General features: G+C 37.9%; 3 protein-coding genes and 1 pseudogene across 3 annotated transcripts; 3 read left to right on the top strand and 1 right to left on the bottom strand.

The window, feature by feature from the left end:
• Positions 1 to 965: 965 nt before the first annotated feature.
• LOC149002038 (putative receptor-like protein kinase At2g21480 pseudogene) lies at positions 966 to 3,550 on the bottom strand (annotated as a pseudogene).
• A 7,740-nt stretch (positions 3,551 to 11,290) lies between these two features.
• Positions 11,291 to 12,050, top strand: LOC149002037 (18.1 kDa class I heat shock protein-like). The gene has a single exon (XM_089136820.1). The coding sequence runs from the start codon at positions 11,363 to 11,365 to the stop codon at positions 11,828 to 11,830; it is 468 nt and encodes a 155-aa protein (XP_088992946.1). The 5' UTR covers positions 11,291 to 11,362; the 3' UTR covers positions 11,831 to 12,050.
• Positions 12,051 to 16,519: 4,469 nt separating this feature from the next.
• On the top strand, positions 16,520 to 17,690 carry LOC149002036 (17.8 kDa class I heat shock protein-like). The gene has a single exon (XM_089136749.1). It carries the CDS (start codon positions 16,770 to 16,772, stop codon positions 17,250 to 17,252), a length of 483 nt encoding a protein of 160 aa, XP_088992875.1. The 5' UTR covers positions 16,520 to 16,769; the 3' UTR covers positions 17,253 to 17,690.
• Positions 17,691 to 18,102: 412 nt separating this feature from the next.
• On the top strand, positions 18,103 to 21,640 carry LOC149002035 (serine carboxypeptidase-like 45). The gene is made up of 10 exons (XM_089136880.1): positions 18,103 to 18,498; positions 18,673 to 18,774; positions 18,902 to 18,997; positions 19,207 to 19,299; positions 19,383 to 19,462; positions 19,546 to 19,827; positions 19,926 to 20,050; positions 20,169 to 20,261; positions 20,503 to 20,620; positions 20,944 to 21,640. The coding sequence occupies exons 1-10, from the start codon at positions 18,240 to 18,242 to the stop codon at positions 21,109 to 21,111; spliced, it is 1,416 nt and encodes a 471-aa protein (XP_088993006.1). The 5' UTR covers positions 18,103 to 18,239; the 3' UTR covers positions 21,112 to 21,640.
• Positions 21,641 to 22,352: the final 712 nt, after the last annotated feature.

Here is a 22,352-nt window from a genome sequence, read left to right as displayed (position 1 = left end):
TCTTTCCAGAATGAAGAATGGTGTTCTTGCATGCAATTATCAAATGTCACATAAAATTAGGAATTCACCTTTGGTGGATGCATCCATGTACATGAAGAATACCTATACTCTTTATGGGATGCACCACTGGTTGCTTTACTTAATCATCTTTCACCAAATAGTTATATGCTTCTTAGAGTTTGAGAATGATACTTCACTAGCTCTAGGCCGTTATTACATTTTGCATGGATTTAAAATTTTTTTTATAGGATGATACAACTTCGAAGATTGCTTGACATTTGTATAGGCTATAACTTTGATATATTTATTCTGTGTTAATTTGGATGCTAAAAATGAAGGAATTAATGTTTTAAAAAAAAAAAAAAGTTGTAGGGAGCTTGAGGTACTGACATACAAACAACAATTCAAAAACTTCCTATGACGTCGATTGAGCTTCAACAGAACATGCATTACTTTCTTTTCATGTTTTAAGGAGCAGAGAAGCGAATCTCCTTGGAGGAAGCGGTAAAGAGTTAAAATGCGATTTCATCTCAAATTCGTATAGATTTCATCAGCCATTTGCAATTAAGGACACATTTCTAATGGTCAAAGCCTTATATTCCCATACAAGAAGAAAATTTTGAACCACATTTTTGTACAAGCAGGACATACAAGACACTACCAGCTGTTCACATGGACCCACTGAAGGATCACTAATATGGTGGATTCAATGTGAGAATGGATGACTATTTATGACATATAACCATAAATAAATAAATAATAAATAAATAATTAAAGGAAAAGAAAGATACCCAAGAGAGTCTAAATTTAACACCAAAAAAGAAAAAGAAAAAAGAAAAAAAGGTAAGTCAGTCCTAATATATAACAGATTAATATGACATCTTATTAAAGGATTCCTTTCTTCCTGTGCTAACCTTAACACTCTTAAGGTAAAACACAGAGGAAGTGAGTACGACCATTTAAGAGAATGATTGTTGTAGATTAAATAGATAAGTTGCTTAAGCTATCGACCTTTGATTTGCGAAAATTGGGTAGCGAACATCGCAACACCAGAATGTTCTTCAAAGGCTTGAACTTGAGCAGATTCATTACCACCACCACCTGCATTTGCAAGTGGTATTGGTATAACCACCGCCGGAGCAGCAGCAGCACGTCTATTTTCCTCTTCCTTCTTCCCTTCTAAAGAAGCCTCTTGTAGCTGTAATGCATGCTCAAGGTTCCAAAGTACATCCCCCATGGATGGCCTATCTGTGCCATACTCTGCCAAGCACTTCTCAGCAGCTTCACTAAATTTCTTGAAGGATTCTGGGTTGATGACTTCCACTAGGTGAGAATCAATAATCTTTTCTAACAAGCCTTTTCTCTTCCACTGCATTGCCCACTCTGCTAGATTCACTTGTTCTCTTGGCAATGCAGGATCAATGGCAGGTCTTGCACATAACACCTCTAGTAGCACAACACCAAAGGAATACACATCAGACTTATTAGTTAATTGTTGGCGCCTGAAATACTCTGGATCAAGGTATCCAAAGCTACCCTTCACTGCAGTGCTTACATGGGTTTGTCCAGAAGCAGTCTTTGACAACCCAAAATCTGACACCTTAGCTACAAAACTCTCATCCAAAAGGATATTTGTGCTCTTCACATCCCTATGTATGATTGCTTGAGCTGCACCTGTGTGTAGGTAATGCAATCCTCTTGCTGCTCCTATACATATCTCCAGCCTCTGCTTCCATGATAATGGTGGATTATTCATACCATACAGGTGATCTCTTAAAGGACCATTTGACATATATTCATATACTAATATCATTTCTGACTTCTCATCACAGTAACCCATCAAAGACACTAGATGCCTGTGCCTTAGCTTGGACAACATTTGAATCTCTGTTTGGAACTCTGTGATCCCCTGTTCAGACTGTTGGTTCCCTCTCTTTACAGCTACTTCGGTCCCATCATCCAATTTCCCCAGGTAGACATCTCCAAATCCTCCTACTCCAATCACTGTTTTCCTATCAAAATTTTTGGTTACGTTTTGCAGTTCGCCGAAGGAGAAGTGACGACCAAACCCATCAGAGGAGGATGAGTAGGGGTTACCAGATCCGCCCTTATGTAACCCAGTTGAAGTTTTAGAATAGCTCATGGAGGTAGAGTTAGCTGTATGGAGAGGTAGCAACCATGAGGAGAAGCTATGACCGGTGGAATCCCAATCTTGAGGTTTCTTACGCCACTTGATCGCTACTGCTCCTAACCCAACAAATGCTCCAAACATCATGGCACACCCAACTGCTGTTACAGTCCCTCGAGAGGAAGACTTTTTGGATCCATCAACACCAAACTCTCCATCCAAGCTCAGTACTGAGTTGCTCATCTTTAATATTTCTAACCCATTGAGGAGAGCATCTACTACACTAGTGTTCAGCTGGTTTAATGGCCCAATTTGGATTTTTATTTTGTCAATCAAAATGGAAGAATTAACAACAATGTCCTTGTAGTAAGGAACAGCAAGGCCAGAGGTAATGCTAGAGAGGTCTAAGCCGGAGATTGCCTTCTTCCCATTGATGTAGACATCGAAGTAGATATTATTGAGGGACTTACTTGCTATGTCACAGAAATGCAGACGGACGAGATAGCTAAATGCCGGATCGATGATGAAATTCCAAGTGACATTGAAGTTTTTGACACGTAAATTGGCCATCGTGGTTGCAGTGGCATATACTAAGCTTGGAGCAATCAATGGGGAAAGGCCTTCTGGGTAGGTGATGGTGCTGGGAGAAACAGAGGTGACCTTGGCAAGAGCCCTTGTTCTGATGAAGGGGAGGTCGGAATCCCATTGACGACCGAGCGTGTCGTTCTCCGGCGTGATTTTTGCGCCACCCATGTTAAGACGATACATGGTCTGATATGAGTGGGAGGAGAGGCCAGAGAAGTAACCGATGGGAGCAATTGTAGAACCCACATCAGAGATGAGACTATCAGGGGCTGAGACAATTTCAATGCCATTGATGAAGGCAGAAGAATTGTTCATAGGATAGAATCTGATGGAGATTTCTTCTGTGGTTACATTGACGAGATACTCCTTCATAACCCATTTGGTATTGTTGGAGATACTGAAGCTGTGAAGCAGGACAGTATCCTCTGTTTCTACAGTGAAAACTGATCGTGTGAGATCGAATTGGGTGTTGCTGATTGGGAAGAAATGGAGGCGGATCCAGTGCCAACCAGGGCGAGACAATGGAAAGAAATAGGTTGATTCTTCTTCAAATATTCTTGCTGTGAGATAGATTGGTGAAGGCACATCAGCTTTGGGAACAGAGACCTCGATATCTTTCTTTGTGGTAAGGTAAGGAGATTGATGATCTGATTCGAAGGTTCTACCGAAATAGACGCTGGGTGCAGGTGGAGAACCACAGCTGATAAGATGATTATCTACTGGTCTGAATGGGATTAAAGGAGAACCCAATTGACCATTGATGGAACTCAGAGAAAAGAAGAACAAGGAAATGCATGAGATTACTCGGAGGAAACGTGTTGCTATCCACATTACCATTGAAATTGATTTGCAGGATGATGTGGGTGATGATGAGAAGTGTGAGGGTGGTGGGCCGTCGCCGTTGAAGCTTCCGTTTTCTGTCCAATTTCAACAGTCCGGCCCTCCACCCTGGCCGGAAAATTTGGAGGAAGAAGAGCGAAACAAGAAATGAAAGAAAACTAAAATGGATTAGTGGGAAAAACATGGTAATGGCGGCTTTTGTCTCCTAAAAACAACAAATCTGAAGAATGAAGGATGAGTTTTCTACCCAAGAAAAGAACAGAGAAGAATGATGAGTGGTTCTTAAGAATCCACGAGAGCTTTGTCATTTCACTAGATTTCAAGGGCATAAAAAGAAGAAAGAAAAATGAGTGGAACATGCTGAAAAACAGAGAGATGGATCTTGTTCTGAAAGCAAACTCCTGAAAAAATGGCAACTCATCCATTTACAATGGCAAGGGATGGTGCCTAGTGCTTGTTCCTATTCAGTTTCATTTTTATTTTTGGCTCCACATATATATTATTTTCAAATAAAGTCTGATCAAGGGCTCCCCCATGGTTTCAGACGATTGATAAAAACAGCAGTTTTGCATTCTGCATCAGGCTCAAAAAAAATAAAAAAATCTCATGGTTTAGCGAATATTATATATAACCGAAAGGATACATAGCGATACCTCTCTCTTTTCTCACCCTCCACCTTAAGGGCTCGAATTGAGTTGTACCAAAATATATTGGGCAATACATTACAATAATCGATACAAGACGATATGTCTCTTAAAATCACTTGACTAATACGATACTTGATACCGATAATTTAAAACTTGACTTATTGTACATCATTTTACATAGTTTGGATACAAATCAAATTTTTAAAAAAATAAATAAATCTATGTCTATGCTTGACACCATGTCTATATCATATCTACCCACAAGGGTAAAAGATAATCTTCCCTAGACATCTCCTCCACTACAGATTTAGGACTGGTCTAGCTCTGAATAGTGAGAAGGTAGACCCTCTCTTGAATGTGAGTCCGGATCATCTACCTATAGATGTAGAAGACTGTGCATCTCTCCACCACATATTTAAGAGGAGACTTACTTCCGAGCATTGACGAGATAGAGTAGGAGTGGACCCCTTACTAAATGTGGAGTAAGGATTGTGAAGGCATCATAGTCTTCTACCTACAAGGATTAGAGGATCCCAAGTAATCCTTGAGTGTGTGGTGATAGTGGGACAGAGGAGGGTTATAGGAACCATACTCAATACCCGATCCTATTCTAAAACGAGAGATCTTCTACCATCAAAAGTAGATGATTATGCTCTCTTCATATCTTTCCACTATACAATTAGGAGGATGACACACCTCTCAACATTAATAAAGTAAACTACAAGTTGACTTCTCTTTTAAGAGTATAGATCTTCTCCCATGACGGGGAGCACAAAATGGCTGTCTACCACAAACTATAGGGGGCCACAGGTACTTGTGATGGGATCCATTTTCTTAACTTTTTTATGGGTAATTTTCATCTGGACCCCCTGAGGTTTGGTCTATGTCATTTTTAGTCCAAAAAACCAGAGACTTTGCATCTACCTCCCCTGGACTATAGAAAAAAATCAATTTAAGGACAAATATAAATTTTATGACCAATTTGCCCTTAGTCATCTTACTCAGCTTCTCTGTCTGACTATTTCATCTTTCGGGTTCTCTTAGGTCTGTTCAGTGGTATGAAGATTTATGTCTACTATCTCCCATCGAAATACAACGACTGCGGAAGTGGCAATACACAAGGCCTTATTGAGGAGCGACGTAAGAACTCTTAATCCACTCGAAGCAGATTTCTTCTTTGTCCCTGTTTATGTGTCTTGCAACTTCAGCACTGTAAATGGGTTTCCGGCGATTGGTCATGCGAGGTCTCTGCTAGCATCAACAGTGCAACTCATTTCTTGGGAAATGTCATTCGGAATCGCATCATGGCGCGATCATGTTTCGTCGCTACCCATGATTTCTGACCCTGCTGCTTTCACACCACGGTGAAGCTCATAAACTAGTTGTCAAAATTATTTTACTTTTCTATATATCTTGGATGATTTAAATTGATAAATTTATCAGTAACTTGTGTGTGAAGGAGGATGTAGGGATTGCGAGATGGGGTTCCAGATTTCTATATATTCTCCTCTTTTAGTAATAAGAAAAAAGGCAAGCACGAACTCGTTGCCCATATTTCTATATATTTCTATTTTCAGAACTTGTTGCCCATCCTTGATGGAGATTAACGCTCCTCATCTCATGAAAGGCAAGCTTCTAACCATTTACATAACAGTTAATTCCTTCATTTTTGTTTTTCCCCCCAGTTTTTCTTTACCAAATGTATTAAAAAAGAACGCCAAAATTGCAGAGTAGTAACCACAACATTTCCAAGTTTTGTGTTCTTCTTTATAGAATTCTTTCAGTTCAAAAGATGGGTAGAGTGAAGCATTTACAACTTTTCAGCTTGGAACTCTGTAATACTCACCAAAAAACAGAAGCTCCGTACGCAGTTCAGTTAATATTGGAGTGTACAGCGAGGTTGGGAAGAATTATTTATTTTGGCATTTGATCGGTAAACTTGGTATCGGGGGATTGAATTGAAAATTGGCTTTCAAAGTAACACGCAAGCATTGTATAGAATAGGAACCCCATTGTTATCTAGTTTTCTGTTTTTCATTTTCTTTTTGAAGTCTTTTTCTGTTGGGAGGTGGACAAAAATTTAAACTTAAAAATGATAAGGGTAAATTGGTCATAAAAGTGATAATTTGTCCTTAAATTGACTTTTTCTATAGTACAGGGGAGGTAGATGCAAAGTCTCTGTTTTTTTGGACTAAAAATGACATATGCCAAACCTCAGGGGGTCCAGATGAAAATTACCCTTTTTTTATTTTTTAGTTGTGGCTCTCATGTATATTTGTGGTTATAAAGCTATCGATGAAGACCGTTTTCGATCAGGAAAGATGATCCACACTCTTCTTCTAAATATGCGATAAAGATACGTAAGGGGGAGTATACAGTATACTCCTCTCTCAATTGGGATTGACTAGGGGTGTCAATTTATAGCCCGAACTCTTAAAACCGAACCGCACTGGCCCGTTATAACCTGAACCAGCCCAAACCGAACCTTAATGGGCTGTAATTGGGCTGAAGGTTGTTGAGCCTGCACCAACCCGAAACCGAACCTCAACCCGTTATAACCCGTTTTGTAATTTTACATTAAATATTATTTGAATCATTATATTACATTAGGTAGTTGGTATAGACAATTAAAATAATTAAGCATGAATTCAAAGATCAAATAGTAATTTTACTACTTAATATCTAAGTTTTTGATTTCTATAGAATGTGTGGGTTTTTTTAATGGAAATTGACCAATAGCAAATTAGCAACTTTGCTTTCCATATAATTCTTGCTTTTGTTGTAGGATGCTCAATTGTTTCTTCTTGTTTTTTTTCTTACACACCATAACCGTTAGTCAACCCGAATCTAAACCATTAGCCCAAACCGTTAGTTAGTCCGAACCTAAATCGCACCAAACCAAATTCTGCCCGAAACCATTATTTTACTAATAGGCCGTGTTTGGGCTAATATTTTTCAGTCCGAAACCACACCGTTGACAGTCCTAGGATTGACCACAGTCTACCAAAACTGTGCAGATGGAAGCGTCTGGTATGGTTTAGCCGCTTTTGGTTTTCTTGCAACTGACTAGATTTGGGACTTTGAGGCAGGCACAGGAATTGATGAGATTGGTGTAATCCACTTGCTCATTGGATAAGCTTCACTTCTCTGAATTGTTTTTTTTTTCTTCTGTTTTCTGGGTAAAGTTCACATGCACTGAACTAATGTATATAAATATTATAGATTGGCTTTGCAATGAAAACCTACTATCTTTACTATAAAAAGGTAAGAGCTTCTCATCTTTCATTCTGTCTTTAAAGAAGGAAGGTGAGATGGTGAGGAAGGAAACCTTAGTTGCAGTTGTCTATGCATTGTTCATCATAGCTGCTACAATGGCAGTCATTGGCACCAACGCGACTGCTGCTGCTCGGTTGAAGGATTCAAATCCAGGGGACACCATCGTCCATCCACAAGCAGGTTTTTCTTTTAAACTACAACATGATCTACAAATCTAGCTATTTTAGTAGTTGATTCAAAGAACTGATAGTGTTGTTCATCTTTTTTGGAGAAGGTTGTCGGTGTTGCTATTTCGTCCGCAACAAAAATGGATTCTTGCAGTGTGGCCCTGTGTGCTGCACAGACGGATGTTGTGGTTGAAGATGCAAGGAAGGCTTCCAGCAGTTAAAAGAGAATAAATGCTAGTTCTTCATGCTTTCTTTCCTTATGTTCTACACAAAAATGTAAACTGACATTGGAGATATGAATGCAACGGAGCTCTAGCTGCAAATTCGATCTAGCTTAAGCACAGATCCAACTCAAACAACAAAATTCAAAAACACCACTTTCCTTTACAATCCAAATCCGAAGAACTAAGAAAATAAAGACCCATATATCGATTCAACCTTCAAAAGCCAGTAGTATAATTCAGACCACACATGAATCTCAAATTTCCCATCAATATTAAGAAATCTAAACCATTGAAAAGCTTCTATTGTTCGACAGTATTGGAAAGATAAAGAAAATCCAGAAAAAGATCATGGGAAGTACTAGACATTTGGAGTTTGTGAGTGGAATAGTCCATGGAAATTGAAAGCAAAGAAGAAAAACCCAAGAAAATTCTAGAACATATATGCTCCCAAGTTTGAGAAAGATTTCAAATACAAGCATCCATTGAATTATCATTCTTGAGTTTATCAGTAGTCCGATCCAGATTAGAAGAAAGAACAAGAGAAAATGTCCCTTATCCCAAATTTTGGCTCGGATCCATTTGGTTTTAGTAACTTCCCTTTCCCAAGAAGCCTTTCTGTCTCAAGCCTTCACGAAACTGCGGCGTTCTTGAATGTTAGAATCGATTGGAAAGAGAACCCAGAAGCCCACATCTTTAAAGCTGAACTTCCTGGCTGAAGAATGAAGAAGTGATGGTTGAGGTTGGAGAATGCAAAGTGCTTCGGAGTAGTGGGGAAAGGAGAAGAGAGAGGGAAGAAAAGAATGATTTGTGGCAACGCGTGGAATGGAGCAATGTCAAGTTCCTTTAGGTGGATCAGGTGAAAAATTGCCAACCTTTGGCCTACTGTTCTAAGAAGTGATCCGCTCATGAATTTTTTTTGGAAAAATTTCAGCCCCACCCCTCTAAGTTATCTGCTAATATTAATTCTCATACTCTTCGCCAAAACTTTCTTTTTCTCATGCTCTAATTTATTTAATATACCAATCAAACCCTCTATTACTAATAAAGTTAGTCACATTAATATTTATTTATCGATTTACAACATTATCCCACATACTAAGTTTAAAAATACTATACATAAAAATCTTACCTCTTAAACTTTGAGAATTTATGATTGGGAGAGGAAGAAGTCGTACACGGTAAAGTAAGAAGAAGAAATGAGTCTAGCATAGTGTTTTTTTATTTAAGGTTATTCTTGTCCTTTTAAAATATTTAACTTTTTTCTTTTTTTTCTTTTAGAATTTTTTACGTGTGGGTCCCTTTAGTGGATTATAAACAAATATTGGGTCCCCTTAATATAATGTATTATATGTGGGTCTTAAGCAGACTAACACCTTTATCCGTTGTTAATTAAGTATAATCAAATTTCAAACATGAGGAAATTTGAAAGGCCAACAGGGACAATCGAGCCTTAGCATGGTTTCTAGTGTTTGGGCAATTCCACGCCTATTCATGGATCCAATGAGTATTCTATACTCATCTCATTCATAAATGCTTGTTTGTCCAAAGAGATTTTAGAGTTAGTATGTCAAACTTGGTGACACCTCAACAATACGCCTCAACCAAACACTTGACACAACAAGAAGGGGGTCAAGAATTGATGTGGGCACTCTGTGTGCTAGGTGTGGGTGTGGAGGTTTAAATTGGGTGAAGGTATTTTAGTCATTTCTGAAGAAACTTAACACATCTTAAACATGTTAGTTGCTTTAAGATCTAGATGTAATTTATTGCATTGAGATGACCCAACAATAGTTTAAGTCTCACTAAAAGGACCCATGTATAAAATATTCAAAGTCTGGCTCACTTGGCGATAACCTACACCTTTTAGTGAAGAAATTAGGTAGGCCCTACTCTTAATATATATATATATATATAACAATAGTAGTTCAAAAAAATCAGAAAATAAATTTAGAACAAACCCCAAGGGGTTAGCTTTAATTGTGTGTGGTTCTTCAATTCTAGAGGAGAAGACGAAGAAGGTTTCGCAATTCCTTAGGTTTTTCCTTTTTTTCATGAAGGTATAGAACTCCAAGAAGATTTCAATCTTTTTTAATTCACTATGGGGTGTGATTACATGGAATCAATTCCTTAAATACCAATGCTATATTTTGATGATTTTAAATGAAAACTATCCATTGAAATGTCTTCCATGGAATCACCTAATTTAGAATCACTTGATTCTATGGAGTTTTATGAATTTTGAATTTTGTTTGAACCAAACAAATATTTTTAAATTAGAATCATGATTCCCTGAAAGCTGATTCCAAGGAATTCCATAACCAAACACAGCCTTTAGTTCTTGGCGAGCAAAAAATATAAAAAAAATATTTAGTTAGTAAAGATTAATGCCTCAATCTGTGGTAAAAAATACAAATATCTTTGGTGCCAGAGCAAAGTCCCAGATATGTATAACAAGATTCTCTTATATATAAAACTATCTCCCAAAAAAAAAAAAAAATGGTGTCATTGGCCATACTATATTAAATGGGTGGAATGAGACCATTTGAAGACAATGGTTATAATCTTTAACAATTGTAGGAGATTTTGACCAAAAATAAAAAATAAAAAATTTGTAGGAGACAATTTATGATTTCAAACTAGACAAGAGTTTTCTATAATTTATTGAAACCCTCAAATCGAATTCTAAGAGAATATGCCAAAAAAAATTACAAAATTTAACTTAAATGCAAAATGTAAAGATTAACATGCAACCACTTATGATATAATTTAAGAAAATTGGCCTGGATTCCAATTTAAATTGATATATTTTTTTGATAATAATTTAAATAGAAGTGTTTAGAGCTTACTGATCATCGCTTGTCTTACTCTTCAAATTTATTTGAGTTGAACAGAATTCTCAAAATACATTGAAAATTGATTTTTACTATATCCCTAACTTGCATTTATCCTTACTTCTGCAAAAAATAAATAAAAAATAAAAAATGTATCCTTACCAAGAAAAGATAGAGAAGAAAGAAATCCGATTTAAATCGGTTTGATTACAAATTGACACCTTACATCAAGAACCAAAGTGGTCTAAGTTTGCCAACCCGTTCCAGTGAGCGTTTGGCTGGGTTGATTACCTAGGCAAAAAAGTCAAGGAAAGCAAGCATCTAAGAGCGTCTGTGCGAGCGTTGGTCCTTTTCGTAGGCGCTAGATTGGGAAACTTTTACAAATGATTGAGAAAATGCTAGAATATTCAGGAAATCCTAGGAAAACTATTCTAGATATTTTCACTAGAATAATCAGGAAATCCTAAGAAAACTATTCAAGATATTTTCATGGGGAATAATGGAAAACACTGGAAAGTACTGGAATTCTCTTCCTTGTTATAAATACTGGAGCCATGGCGTTCCACAGAGCTCAGGAAGTCGTACGCGAAGCAGAAGTTATCTGTAGAAAAGCCTCCGCAATTCGTTTGAATCCATCCATAAATCAAAGTCGAAATCAGTGAGAATGTCGCTCGTCCCAAGCTTCTTCGGTGGCCGTGATCCATTTGCAATGGATGTCTGGGATCCATTCGGCAACTTCCCCTTCTCAACTTCCGTATCTGTTCCTCGATCGCAATTCTCCAACGAAACAGCTGCATTCGCCAATGCCCGAATCGATTGGAAGGAGACCCCAGAAGCCCATATCTTCAAAGCTGATCTTCCGGGGATCAAGAAGGAAGAAGTGAAGGTGGAAGTGGAAGAAGGGAGAGTCCTTCAGATCAGTGGAGAGAGGAGCAAGGAGCAGGAAGAGAAGAATGAGCAGTGGCACCGTGTCGAGCGTAGCAGTGGTAAGTTCCTGCGAAGGTTCAGGTTGCCTGAGAATGCAAAGCTCGATCAGGTGAAGGCTGCAATGGAGAATGGAGTTCTGACCGTCACCGTGCCCAAGGAAGAAGTGAAGAAACCAGAGGTGAAGGCCATTGAAATCTCTGGCTAGAAGCTTCCGTTCCTTTACGCCGCCCGTGGTTACAACTTACAAATATGAGTTTGGATTTGCAGAGATGCGCTGGTATTGGGGTTGTGTGATGTAAGAGCGTTATGAGAAATAATGGTATATAGATGTCAAAATAATGGTATCGTGTTATGAAGGTTGCTTGTGGTTATATATTACGGTTCCTACATATGGAACTTATAGGCTTGGTTTGTCTAAACTTTTTATTGGCTCACACCCAGCGTTCATTATACATATTTTTATAACCTCCATATTTGGGAAAGGAAGATCTTGAAAGAATCAAGCTACTTTTAGCAAAAGAACAATCCAAATGTTTGATCCACAATCTTTGTTGCAACATTAAACGTACTGCCCATTGGATCAATGGGAATATTTAAGGGCACCAAAAGCTTGATTTGATGGCAATCCTTAATCGTAGAACCTCCGAGCCAATGTTTTACTTATATTTTGTGTTTGTTTTTGAAGCAGTTCGGTTTTTTTTTTTTTTTTAGGTTCAAATTTAGGGAGAATGTATCAACAATGGTCATTATGATTACAACCAATTCAACATAGAATTTTGCTTCGATTAGTTGTTTTTCCTATTATGAAATCACCACTGGCACCGATTCTTCCAAGAAGATTAGTATGCATCCTACACCATCTGTCACATTACATAATTGTTATGCTGTATATATATATATATTTTTTTGGTAAACAGCACTTTATTGAGTGAATTAAAGAAACATACAAACACAATTGCATGAATACACAAGGTTTGAACCGAACTAAGGAGCGGAAAGTGACCAAACTGTCGTACATGCAATAGACAGGGTCATTCAGACTAAGGATTGGATCAAGCCCAAAATGGGTCACGCCCAAAGAACCCTTAGAACAAAAACTGTAGCAACTACAGTACCGAAGAAACATCAACACCCACAGAGGGGGACAAAATACATGTTAAGACAGACATACAACACGCCACATAGGGCAAAATATAATACCTATATAGAGGGACATACAACACGCGTCAAAGGAGGACACAAAACTCGTGCAGTTGTTGTGGTGGTAGCATCAAAAGTGCGGAGAAGGTTCGGACATGCCATCCGGCTCTGCCGTAGAGGCGTACTTGTCAAGCTCGCCGCAGAAGAACTTATACCCAGAGCTGGAGGAGTTGTGCGGTGTGCACTAAAGAACGCTGCAATCAGAGAATTGATTTGTTATTTGCTAACGAAAAAAGAAAGAAGAAAAAAAAATGCTGCAACCAGATTATTAGTAGCCGATGAAGGGAGGGTAAAAGTACAAGAGAGATCGACAAGAAAAACTGCAGATCGAAGTCAAAAACTCCAGATCTGTTTTCCGAGCAAAGAAGAAGAAAATGGGGGAAGTGAGCAAAGGAGGGAAGGGAAGAGCAAGCCAAAAACACCAGATCTGGTGTTCCTCGATAGGAAATAGACAGAGAGGGAGAGATGGGAGAGATGGAAACAGGAGAGAGGAGGTGGAGCCGGGAGAGGAGATGGAGAAACAATAGAGAGGGACAGATGGGAAAGATGGAAGCGAGCGAGGGAGGGAGGTGAGGCGGAGATGGGAGAGGCAGAGACGGGATAGCAGGGAAGGCGGAACGGGAGAGCAGGGGAGGTAGAGAGACTACCAGGCAAGCCTCTCCGCCTCAGACGGCGCAAGCTACGTGGGCAGCGATCAGGGTTCTTTCACCGACGGAGAGAGAGAGTTTGTGCTCCCCATGCTGTAGATTCAATCTTAGTTTCCATGTATTATAATAATGTTTCACCTTTGTCCAAGTTGGCTTTAGAGGATACCTTCTCCCCAACTTGGAAGGAGAGTGTTGAAGAAACCGTTGTTCAAGAGACTTTCTATTGAACTCAACTATACACTTCAATGAGAAAACAAATATGATTGTATTGAACTTTAAATATGAGTTATCTCCAAGTTGTAATAGTTATATAAAGATAATCAAATATTCTCATTGGTGATTAGATGAGAAGAGAACCATCATATTGTGGATTTAGGTTTTTTATATTGGAGGTCGAACCATCTAAATTCTTATTTGTCTTTCTTTCTTTTTCATTCTCATGCTTTTGATTGTGTGGAAGAGTGCATTTCAACACCCACCAAACAAACTATACCCGGTTCATCGAATAAACTGGTTTGTTCAACGATAGCTATACTACTCACTTAAAAAGGAATCCGCATGTAGCTCACGACATCATAGTTGCCGGCATTAATCCCGGTGAATGAATGGGATACAGCTACATTAATCTAGCTCTGGTGCAAGATTCTAACAAGGAGGACATTTCCACTTCTTAGTAGAATCATCCTCTCTTCCAAGGTTCAATTCATTACTTCTCTTCCAAGTTAGAGTTTGTCTAATTCTTTAAGGGCTTGTTTGGTTACATGAGTCTGGAGATTTCAAATTTATAAATTTTAAATCTATGGAATTATAATTTATAAAATTAGATGTTTGGTTGTAGAATGAAATCTGTGGATTCATCCTAAAAGACTATTTGATTGACGTGATTTTTGTGAATGTGCAAATGTATAGCTTTTTTGAAATCTCTGGATTTCACCCCTAAATCTACAGATTCACCTTACCCATAAATCTACAGATTCACCTTTTTAGAGATTTTTACAACCAAACGGGTATAATTCTCAGATTCATAAATCCAGAGATTGAAATATCTGGGATTCATGTAACCAAACAGCCCTAAATGGATTACATTTTCAAACTTAATTGATTTGAGCTTGAATGCTAGATGGCACGAGAATCAAAATCTTGATTATATTTTTTTTGCAAAGCTAGTGACTGCGACATTGTGAGAGGTGAGAGAAATTTTTTTTCTTTCCAGTGAATCGTGGGTTGTCGTTGGATAAACCGATTTGTTCAGTGAACTAGGTATATTAGAACGGTTTAAAGAGGGACTGAATGTTTAAGGGCTTGTTTGGTTACATGAATCCAAAGATTTCAAATCTCTAGATTCACAAATGGGAGATTTATATCCGTTTGGTTATGTGAATCTCTGGATTCATGAAATCTAGAGATTCACCTTTTTACACTAAAAACATGAATCTATAGATTTATGGGTATAAAGTGAAATACAGAGATTTCATCTCTACTATAAAAGTATTATACATTTGAACTATGATTCCATAAATGTTTTTTTAGAATGAATCTATAGATTTCATTCCAAAGATTCAAGCTAACCAAACAATTAATTTTATGAACCATGACTCCATAGATTTGAAATCTCTAGATTTTTGAGATCTTCTGACTCAAGTAACAAAACAGGCCCTAAAACAATCAAAGGTTGAAGTTTTTTGCTGTTGGATGGCCGCTCGGATGAGTGTTGTCAAGGATTTAATTCCTTACTTTTGAGCATTAATAAAGTGAACTATAAATAGATAAATGTCGACTCTGCTCCTAAATATAAAAGAAATAGAGAAAATTATATATTGTATACTTTAGTGAAGCTTAAACTCTGGATTGCAAGCTTTAGTACCCTAAATTATAGCTTGTACACTCTCAAGATTACAAGTTGCACACTCTTAAAATTGCATCTAAGATTTTGTTAGTTCATGTGTGAAATGTCTATGTTACTCTCACTAAAGTCAAATGAAAATTGCCCATCTTCACCGGAAATCATCACCCCTTGCCAGAAAATCTCTCCGCTCACCGTCTCGTACTGAAAAATCTCTCCAAAAAATTGAAATGAATGTAATGGTAAGATATCTCAGCATATGATAAAATTCAGAATCTGTCCCCTTCAAATCCTTTGAAAATGCCCCTTTTTCTTCATCTTTAACCCAGATAAGAAGGAGATATATGATGGCCTCTTATGCCGAATATGGTTGTTTCAAAGTCATTCCCGTTTCAATCCCTTTGCTGTGCCCTTGCCATTGTGTCCAGTCATTGAAGACCCCAAAATTTTCTCAAACCGCTTTGACATTGAAACTAATATTAATTTGCAATGGGCACAAAGCCCTCTTCCGGGTCCATTGTGACCGAAGGGTTAGCAACGTCTATGGAGATTGTCAAGGACTTGCTGCTGTATCCAAAGTTGAAACTAATCAAATCGGCGAAGGAGAAGCCAAAGAATTATCTCCAGTGAATTTTAATCATGTACTGATGAAGTATTATTTTACAATGAAATGTATCATATCAAAACCTTTCACCCATGGAAGAACAAAGATGAATTGGAGAGAGAGAGAGAGAGAGAGGTTGGTGTTTCGACGAGGTGTAGGTAGAAGATGCACCCACCTAAAGGGTTGGATATGAGAGAGTTTAAAAATGATATTTATGTTATTTGATTTTAATGAGGGTAATTTCACATATGAGTTAACAAAATCTTACATGAAATGTTAACTTGTAATTTTAAGAGTGTATAATCTTTAATTTAGGGCATTAAAACATCTAACTCATAGTCCATGCCCTTGTCTGTAATTTTCTCAAAAAGAAAAACAAACCAATCAAAACGCAAAATCTCTAACTCATAAATGTTTGGATTTCACAAATCACAAATTTGGAAAAATCTAGAATTAGAGGGTCTCTTGGAATCTTGGACTCGTGGGGCAACAATCTATAGCCAGATTTTTCTGGTAATATCTATTGCTATTTCTATGATCAAAAGAATCTATTCGATTACGATTTTTCTTTTTCTTTTCTTTTTTTGGTTTGAATGCGATTACGATAACTCTACCAGCGACGGAGGAGCTGCTAGAAAATTCAGGAAGACCAAAAGAGAAAAAAATCCAAGGGAGAATTCCAATTCTTTATCTTAACACGGGGAAGCACTGGAAACCTCCATTCGTAGTACTATAAATTAAGGACTCATGTCTTCACATCGCAGCATTCTTGCACAAAGCATCAACCGATCTGTGAAGAGTTTTCTGCAATTTCTGTGAAAATCTCTAAACAAGCCTCCAATTCATAACAATGTCGCTCATCCCAAGCTTCCTTGGTGGCCGGCGAAACTTCGCCGATCCGTTCTCAATGGACCTCTGGGATCCATTCAACAACTTTCCCATGTCGACCTCCCTTTCTTTTCCACGTTCTCAGCTCTCCAGTGAAACAGCTCCAATCGTTAATGCCCGAGTCGATTGGAGGGAAACCCCAGAAGCCCATATCTTCAAAGCTGATCTTCCTGGGATCAAGAAGGAAGAAGTGAAGGTGGAAGTGGAAGAAGGCAGAGTTCTTCAGATAAGTGGAGAGAGGAGCAGAGAACTGGAAGAGAAGAATGATCAGTGGCACCGAGTTGAGCGCAGCAGCGGCAGATTCCAGCGTAGGTTCATGTTGCCTGAGAACGCGAAACTTGATCAGGTGAAGGCTTCCATGGAGAATGGAGTGTTGACTGTAACCGTGCCCAAGCATGTAGATGCGAGGAAGCCAGATGTCAAGGCCATTGAAATCGCTGGTTAGAAGTTCTCCTTCAGTTACACCCTTAAGCTGTTTAGGGCTATAAACTAATGCTACTTAGGGATACAAATAACAAGATATACACATAGATTTGTGTCTCCTCTTTTGGGTGTTGTTAGAAATATAGGTTTATGTAATAGTGAGTTTGTGTGTTGTAAAATGTTTGATGTAGAAGAATAAATTAGTTTTGTTGACTCTGAAATCCATCATCCATCATATCTTTTTCTTTATCTCTACATTCCTGAAAGTTTCAGAGACTGATAGTGGGAGTACTCTGCAAGACAAGTGTTTGTTCTTTAACTCCATTTTCTGAATACAGTTACTAGTGAAGTTCGTCAAGTGAAAGAACAATGAATGTCTCCATGAGAGAGCATGAATTACCCATGGTTAGTTAATAATGAATTTTCCAATTACACAAAATCTTCCTCATTTCATTCTGCATTCGGGCTAATTTTGACAATTTCAAAGTAGGGGAGAAATGGTATTTAAACTTCTGGGCTGTTTTTTAATTTCCAGATTACTCAATTCTGTCTTGGTAAGGCCCCAGAGCTGATTATAATTTCCAAAGTAACCCAATTTTTTTAAATCAAAGTATTTGTCACAAACAGAATAAAAATCAGGCTATTGCATCTGATCGATACATTTCATTAATCATTAATTAATGGAAAAGGCCAATTAGCAGAAGTAGGTAAAAAGTCATACTTGTACACTAGAAATTTAGAAAACAATATCTTAGCTTCTTTAATTGTTAATAATGGATTATCAGTATGATTTTTGTCTCGTATCAGAAAAGAACAAACATTGCAAGAAACAGCACGGATTGTGACTACAAATGTCATATTGATGGGATAGAGCTAACAAACACGGCTCTCCCTTCCAGACCCATATATTGAAAATCAGGAGAGGAAGAAGGAAATTAAAGTATAATAACAGCAAAAACCAGATACAGAAATCTGCAAGAGCATCTCTCTCTTCCTGGATTCTGAACCAATGGATTATCATCTATTGAAGGGTGTGGCAGTAGTTGTTGCATGTATTGTTCAAATATTCTTGTCAGATAAGATCGTGGAGGCTTCTCTCTCGGCTGCGGACAGAATTGATAAATTGCCCGGGCAACCAGTGGTCAGTTTCCAACAGTTTTCAGGATACATCAGTGTGGATGATAAGCAAGAGAGAGCTTTGTTCTATTACTTTGTTGAGGCAGAAAAAGACCCAGCTTCAAAGCCCTTTGTTCTCTGGCTTAATGGAGGTATAGTGAAGCTTCTTCTTTCATGAAATGGATACAGGAGCTTCAAAAATGGAGAGTGAACAGGGAAAAATAGAAAATGAAAATAACACAGAAATATATCCTCTAGCAGTTTTTATGTTGACATAATCATCAAGATATCATATATTTTGGTTTTCCATTTTGTTGTTTCCATAGGGCCTGGTTGTTCTTCTGTTGGAGTTGGAGCCTTCTCTGAGAATGGACCTTTCAGAACAAGTGGAGACAGATTGGTCAAAAATGAATATAGTTGGAACAAAGGTATCTCCAAAGGGGGGGGAAAACAAATTTCCTGCAACTTTTGGCATGTGATTAGAGTTTGTTTGACACCCAGAACAGGGATCATATAAGATGATATGTATCTTCTCTGTGTTAATCTGATCTGCAGAAGCAAACATGTTGTACTTGGAGACCCCAGCAAGAGTTGGATTCTCTTATTTTATTAACACCTCTCACTATGAGGGGGCAAGTGACGCGATGACTGGTATGCTTCTCCCAAAAAACCCAAAATTTCCTTTTTTCTGTAGATAATATTTTCAGGTTCATATTGTATATCAGTTCTTTGTAATTCCTTGCACCTTACTAACTAACAGTTCTAGGCTTATTGGTAAATGGAATGAAAATATTATCAACATGACACAGAGTTTACTGTTTTGGCCTAAGTACAACCTGTATATAATTTGTCTTCTGAAGCCAGGGACAATCTCGTCTTCCTGCAGCGCTGGTTTCTCAAGTTCCCCGAGTATAAAAGTAGAGATCTGTTCCTCACAGGGGAAAGTTATGCTGGTACTCTTTATTTAGCACCTCTTCATTGAAATTGCAGTAGAATACTAAAGCATAGATAAATTTGAGTGTATATTTGGTATCAGGTCATTATATTCCACAACTAGCACAGCTCATGGTTGAGTTCAACAAGAAGGAGAAGTTATTCAATCTGAAAGGAATAGCTGTGAGTACTATAAAACACCATACTGAACTTCAACAAAAAGCTATCTTCAGATTGCCTAATCTCTAGTTAGTTTTCCATTTCAGCTGGGAAATCCTCTTCTGGATTTCGTTACTGACTTCAATTCGAAGGCTGAATTTTTCTGGTCACATGGGTTGATATCAGATTCAACATATGAGATCTTCACTTCGGTGTGTAACTACTCTCGCTATAAGAGTGAGTCATTCAGAGGTTCTGTTTCCCCTGTTTGTGTGGGAGTGATGGACGAAGTTAACAATGAAGTTAGTAAATTCATTGACAAATATGATGTCACAATTGATGTCTGCCTTCCCTCCATTCTATCACAACAAAAGGCTCTTACGAACCTGGTAAATATAGGCAATGGGCTAGTCTCCTTTCATTAACCATCTATATTTCTCCAGTTTTGTTATTAATGACTGTTTGGTTATATTTTTGGGTCCTTCAGCAAGTTGCAGAGAGTCTGGATGTCTGTGTTGAGTATGAAACGACAAAGTATTTCAACCGAGCTGACGTACAGAAGGCTCTCCATGCTCATCTTTTAGGAGTTGCTAATTGGGTTTCTTGCACTGAGTAGGTATCTCATGATTAATATCGAGAACTGGGTTCTGCAATTCTGCAAATTGTAATTCACTGCATTCTCTTAAAAAAAATATTTACTGCAACATTTCTGAACAAAAAATGTTTCTAGTAATCTTCGCTATCAGGTGGTTGACTTTGAGGCACCCACAATACATGTCATCGGCTCACTCATCCAGTATGGAATTCCAGTGTTGATTTTTAGGTAAATTTCAAGCAAACAATATTGAACTTCATTCTAGATTTGGCGTATGAATTGTTGTTCGAAAATCAATATCATTTAGAGCCACTTTAGCTGGTGTATTGCTCTCACTTGTAGAAAATCATGTTTATGTCTTGGAAATACAACACAATCCTCAGGAGAGGATGTCTCTAAGATAGTAGCCTCACTAAGTTTTGTTCATATTTAACTTCAAGAATGATTCTGCATTTTATCTGTATTGCAGTGGAGACCAAGACTCTGTTATCCCATTAACCAGCACACGCACACTGCTCCATGGATTGGCAAATAAACTGGGGCTGAACACAACTACGACTTACAGAGCTTGGTTTGAAGGGAAACAGGTTAGTAGTCTAGTGCAAACCATGAAAAATTCATTAGCTCACAGCTGTATGACATCAAATTTAGCTAGTGATTCTTTCTTGTGGAAAATTGTCATTAGTTAATGACTCTTAACAATGCATTATGAAGCCAAAACCTAGGAACAACAACTTCTGTATCAACTTACAATTTCTATATAATTTTGCATATTAGACTATAACTGAAACATGGTACATTTTGGGGACCTTTTTCAAGTTGGGAAACTAGCTTTTTAATCTTTGTCAATTCTCTCTCTTTTGCATATAATTTTATTCCTCAAAATAAACTTTGGTAACTGTATTTTCAGGTTGGCGGATGGGTACAAGTGTATGGAAATATCCTCTCCTTTGCCACTATTAGAGGAGCATCTCACAAGGCTCCTTTCTCGCAGCCTGAGAGATCATTTGTGTTGTTCAATGCATTTCTGAAAGGAAATCCGCTACCAGAACAATTCCAAGCTGTTCAACAAGTCTAGATTGTCTGGTTTAGTGGTGGTGTATTCAAAAAATAAACTGAGGGGAAGTCATCCTGCAAGCTTTAATCAAGGGGGCTAGGAAAGAGATACTGATGACAATAATGTCTCCAATCAGTCCATATATATGATCATAAGTAACAAATCTCTGAATTCATCCATTAGTAGAACTTATCCTGAGGCTCTTGACCATGAAACTACAAGAATTTTTATCGCAGAAGATACAAAAGTTGATATTTCAAACAATCTACATTGGGATGACCCTTTTATGTTGAATTTGAGGGGCTTAGCAGGGTTTTGAGGCCACCAGCCACAGGCAGCGCGGTCGTAGACAGTATCAGTATCCAGCTCTGCTTCATCAACCACAGTACTCCTTTATGTTGAATCTGGTCTCTCTTTTTTTTCTTTACACTTTGCATTCTCAAAAATTGCTGCTGTTTAGGAGATGAATCTCCTGTTACTCCCATCTATCCCTAAAATGCAACAGAAAGTGTGATGGATATCCCCACCATATAAGAAGAAACATGATTTCAGACTGAGTCTATTAACACCTTAGCCTTACAAGTTCAATCCTTTTTCTTTTCTTGAACTTTTCATCTAGAAGAGCCCAAAAGCCTCAATGGCTACAGCAGCATTCAAAGCGTAAGTCAAAACAGGAACTTGATGCACAAGGTTTCAGTAGTGAGGGGGGGAACAAGTATTTATGAAATTTTACTGAAACATGATTCCATTGACAGTTTCTTATAACCACACATACTAGAAACCCTATATTGCTTATCTAGCAGACACCCAAGCTTCCTAAAACTGAAACTTAAGATGCCAAAACATTTGCATTGACATTCTGTATACAGTGGCTGGGGCGTGCCCAATTTTGGCCAGCTAGAGTTCAGATGCACTCCTATCCTTAACCCAGAACAGTTATACTTAGAGATACATTCTTATCCTACAAATCAAATTTGCTTCTAATAATGTATCAACCGCCTGACACCGAGATGTGGGTAAGAAATTCAACAATCGCTCAAGTGACAACCTCAATCGATCATCTCAACAGGGAGTTATCTCTTCATTAAACTTCTCAACTTTTTTACCTCTCCAACATAAATCTTAATAATGAAATTGATGCCTGGATATCCCTTATTTCAAGTAATGGAAATTTTTCTATCAAATTGGCATGGAAAGCCCTATCACAAATAAGAGCAATATCCCAATCTATTACACTCACCAGATGATGGAAGTTCTTTTGG

Source organism: Hakea prostrata, chromosome 10, assembly GCF_041222555.1.
Source record: "Hakea prostrata isolate BN-2017 chromosome 10, UWA_Hpros_2, whole genome shotgun sequence".
NCBI lineage: Eukaryota > Viridiplantae > Streptophyta > Magnoliopsida > Proteales > Proteaceae > Hakea > Hakea prostrata.
The sequence above is the reverse complement of the archived record's forward strand: the minus strand, read 5'-3'. Positions and strand labels throughout refer to the sequence as shown.

Coding starts and splice junctions, on each gene's coding strand:
- LOC149002035 (XM_089136880.1), top strand. CDS start 18,240: ATGGATTATCATCTATTGAAGGGTGTGGCAGTAGTTGTTGCATGTATT. Junction 18,775..18,901: donor TGAATATAGTTGGAACAAAG/GTATCTCCAAAG, acceptor TCTGATCTGCAG/AAGCAAACATGTTGTACTTG. Junction 19,828..19,925: donor AAAAGGCTCTTACGAACCTG/GTAAATATAGGC, acceptor TGGGTCCTTCAG/CAAGTTGCAGAGAGTCTGGA.
- LOC149002037 (XM_089136820.1), top strand. CDS start 11,363: ATGTCGCTCGTCCCAAGCTTCTTCGGTGGCCGTGATCCATTTGCAATG.
- LOC149002036 (XM_089136749.1), top strand. CDS start 16,770: ATGTCGCTCATCCCAAGCTTCCTTGGTGGCCGGCGAAACTTCGCCGAT.